Source organism: Lathyrus oleraceus, chromosome 3 (genome assembly GCF_024323335.1).
Source record: "Lathyrus oleraceus cultivar Zhongwan6 chromosome 3, CAAS_Psat_ZW6_1.0, whole genome shotgun sequence".
NCBI lineage: Eukaryota > Viridiplantae > Streptophyta > Magnoliopsida > Fabales > Fabaceae > Lathyrus > Lathyrus oleraceus.
This window is the reverse complement of record NC_066581.1, coordinates 141,208,722-141,212,834: the sequence shown is the minus strand read 5'-3', so window position 1 is coordinate 141,212,834 and position 4,113 is coordinate 141,208,722. Positions and strand designations below refer to the sequence as shown.

The 4,113-nt window shown below is 39.5% G+C and overlaps 2 protein-coding genes across 2 annotated transcripts; both read left to right on the top strand.

The window, feature by feature from the left end:
• The first annotated feature begins 1,537 nt into the window (after window positions 1–1,537).
• Window positions 1,538–2,458, top strand: LOC127130079 (uncharacterized). Its single transcript, XM_051059152.1, has one exon. The coding sequence runs from the start codon at window positions 1,538–1,540 to the stop codon at window positions 2,456–2,458; it is 921 nt and encodes a 306-aa protein (XP_050915109.1).
• A 24-nt stretch (window positions 2,459–2,482) lies between these two features.
• On the top strand, window positions 2,483–3,226 carry LOC127130078 (uncharacterized). Its single transcript, XM_051059151.1, has one exon. The coding sequence runs from the start codon at window positions 2,483–2,485 to the stop codon at window positions 3,224–3,226; it is 744 nt and encodes a 247-aa protein (XP_050915108.1).
• The last annotated feature ends 887 nt before the right edge of the window (window positions 3,227–4,113 follow it).

Below are 4,113 nucleotides of genomic sequence, written 5' to 3'. Positions count from 1 at the left end.
GACACTGCATTACAATTGATTGCACAAACTTGTTGTATATGAACAGTGAAAAAAATTCAGTGAGCCAACCGATTGACACTCAGGATCAATCGATTGATCCTCAGCAAATTTTGAAAAATAAAAATGTGAGAGGAACCAATCGATTAGGCTTCCCCAACCAATCGATTGACTTAAGTTAAAAACTTCAAAATCCATTTCTTAAGTGTTTCTAAATGCATTCTTCCAACCATTAATAAATTGTGATGCTATGCTTATGTTGAATACATGTTAATGGTGAAAATTACATGATGAATCTAGTGAGTTAACTTAGGATTGAAATTAGGTCATGAGTTAGGTTTACAACCTAGGTAATATGAGAATACGGTATTCATTCGTACGACGCTTATGTGGAGGTCGTGGACGAATCATTGCCATGATTGAGAATGAGACGCATTGTATGGAACATGCCATGTTAATATTTATGTATTTTGGTGAATGAAGTCACCTGTGATTGACTAATTTTGTTATGGTTTGTGGAACCAATGTTTTATGAACCGATTATGTATTTAAAATGTGTATTTTCTATGATGGTGTACATCTATATTTGGTATGCTTTGAAAAGTAAGCATTGGGATGTGAGACCGATGATTCGAGCCTCAATTGGGTTTGAGCCCCAACAACGGCGGACGTGGGGGAAAGGTGGACACCTAAATGGGTTGGATTCCCATACGGTGAAAGAGACCCTAAGTGGGTTAGATTCCCATATGGGTGACGGTCGCTTGAATTTAGGATTAAGCCTCATAGAGGACCCGATATCTACCACGAAAGTCGAATCATAGGAGCATGCATAAACCGGGCCTGGCTTAGACATAAGTCTGTTCGGGAATTGATGTTTCATGATCTCAATAATGATCGTGGTTGATTTATGAGAAATCAGGTGCATGTTGCCATACATTGCGAGTTAGTTTCCCCCTTGCTCAAGTCTTCGTTCCCTTGTTGACTTGAGTTGGATATGAGTTGAATATTGATTAGAAAACCCTTGAGAGCCGAGTGGACTAAGATAGGGAACCCACTGAGATTATCATCTCACCCCATGTTGTTGATTATTTTTTAGGTGGTTCTGAGCAGGAGAAGGGTAAGGGCAAGATAGAGTGATGTCTTGCTTACCTGATGACTGATGGCTTTTCTTTCCGTTGTGTAGATATTTTTGGGATCATTGTCTAATGATCTAGATCAGTAGTTTTATATTTGGCACTTTTGTGTACATCTTGTGCCATGTTATACTTATTTTGGGCATGTATTTGTATATGTACACTGTGCTGCTAAGCGCTTATGTATTTTAGTACCAGTTTTACACTACGTATAATATTTATTCTAGACATATATTATATATGGGTGTTGCAGTTGGTATCAGAGCAGGTCATATCCTCGACCTATCCATGAAATATTATAAATATTTCTTTCTACCTCATATGTGGGTTGTCATGATTGTCCTTGGTGTTATATTCATAGTATTGAGCCTGATCAACTTAATCCTATTTGTATGACATTCAGGATCATGGCTGATAGACGCAGAGGTCGTGGTAGACCCAGAACCCATAATTCAGACTTTGAACCGCCAAGTGGTAGTGAAGGTTTTCAATGGCCTCAATTTATGCAACAGATGCAACAACAACAACAACAGAATCAATTCATGCAACAGATGATGCAACAGTGGAATGGTGGTTTTCATCCTCAGGGGGTTCCACAAGAAGTCGCAGGTGGTAGTTTCCGAGATTTCTTCCACATGAATCCTCCCGAATTCCATGGTGGGTTGAATCATGTGAAAGCTCAGGAGTGGATAACCAACATGGAAAGGATTTTTCATATAGTGCATTGTAGTGAAGAGAATAAGGTTGTGTTTGCTTCTCACATGATGAAGGGTCCAGCTGTGAGATGGTGGGAGAATGCTTCGACTCTTATGACCAATCAAGGAATACCTAGGGATTTGGAGCATTTTAAGACTATTTTCCTGCATAAGTATTTTCCGAGTTCTTTGAGGACACATAAAGAGTTTGAGTTTCAGCAGCTTAGACAGGGTACTATGTCAGTAGCTGCGTATGCTGAGAAGTTCGAAGATATGACTGCTTATTCTAGACAAGCCGCGCACGCACCTGATGAGAGGTGGAAGATTGATCAGTTTCTTTTTGGACTAAGGGGTGAAATTTCTCATAGTGTATCTCAAAGGGAATTCACTTCTTATGCTGAATTGTTAAGGCAATGCTATGTGGCTGAGAACAGTTTGAAGAAAGTGCAAGAAGAAATGGGTCAGTATAGGAGTGGGCAGAGAGACCAAGGGAGGCCAGGTAGCCAGTTTAGGCCTAGATCTCAGGCTTTTAAAGGAAAACAGGTGCAACATGCAAGACCTAACCAACCTCCTCAATGTCAAGTGTGTAAGAAGTCTCATTTTGGAAGATGTGTTGGAAGTGGAGTTAAGTGATTTACTTGTCAGAAGGAGGGACATATGTCTAGGGAATGTCCTCATAATAAGAATCAGATGCATGGGAGGAGCACTGGTCGAGTTTATACTTTGGATGCAAGGAAGGCTAAGAGAAACAATGCCTTAATTGCTGGTACGTGTCTCGTCAATAATCATCCTTGTTTTGTATTGTTTGATTGTGGGGCGACACACTCTTTTGTATCAATTAGGTGCATGAAGCGTCTTGGCTTACAAGCAATTCTCTTGTCTCTTCCTATGGTGGTTACTACCGCCATGGATGATGTGGTTGAGACACCGTTGATTTGTGAAAATTGTTCGCTCTCGGTGAATGGTAGAATTTTCCACATTGATCTTATTTATTTACCACTTAAGAAGGTTGATGTAGTTTTAGGGATGGATTGGCTTTCCGCCAATTCGGTGTTTATTGGATGTGAAGAGAAGTTGATTACCATTCCATCTAGTGAAGCTACTCCAAAAGATGTATTGACTACTATCTTGGAAGGTACGGTTGGCATGGTTAATATATTATTTGAGAATGAAAAGTCAGTTCTCTTGGTTCTTACCAAGGAATCTAGCGATAATCTGAGTGTTACGCAAATCCCTGTTGTTTGCGAATTTCCGGAAGTTTTCCCTGAGGATGTCACCTCTCTTCCTCCTGAAAGGGAAGTGGAATTCTCTATTGATCTGATACTTGGGACGGCTCCAATTTCCGTTTCTCTGTATCGTATAGTGCCACTAGACTTGAGAGAGTTGAAGAATCAATTGTAAGAGTTGTTAACCAAGCATTTCATCCGACCTAGTATCTCACCATGGGGAGCTCCAGTATTATTAGTAAAGAAGAATGATGGTAGTATGCGGTTGTGTATTGATTATCGCCAGTTGAACAAAGTTACCATTAAGAACAAGTATCCTCTGCCAAGGATATACGATTTGCTAGATCAGTTGAAAGGAGCATGTGTATTCTCGAAGATTGATCTACGATCGGGATATCATCAAATAAGAGTTAAGATTTCGGATGTACCAAAGACCTCATTTAGAACCTGATATGGCCATTATGAGTTCCTTGTAATGTCGTTTGGTGTAACAAATGCCTCAGCTATTTTCATGGACTATATGAATCGGATATTTCAACCTTACTTGGACCAGTTCGTGGTGATCTTTATTGATGATATTCATATTTATTCTCGTACTCCTCAAGAGCACGGAGAACACTTAAGGATTGTTCTATCAGTACTGCAAGATAAACAACTTTTTGCCAAGTTAAGTAAGTGTGAATTTTGGATGAACGAAGTGAAGTTTCTTGGTCATGTAATATCACAAGGAGGAGTATCAGTAGATCCATCTAAAGTTTAAGCAGTTATTAATTGGGAAAGATCGGAGAATGTTTCCGAAGTCAGAAGTTTCTTAGGTTTTGCAGGTTACCATCAAAGGTTTATAAAGGGATTTTCACAGATAACATTACCCATGACTAGACTTACGCGAAAGGAAATTTCTTTCAAATGGGATTCGAAGTGTGAGAAGAGTTTTATGAGTTTGAATGAGAAGCTAATGACTGCTCATGTTTTAGTCATCCCTGATCCTAGTAAGTCTTATGAAGTATTTTGTGATGCCTCTAAGAAAGGATTATGAGGGGTGTTAATGCAGAGTGGTCAAGT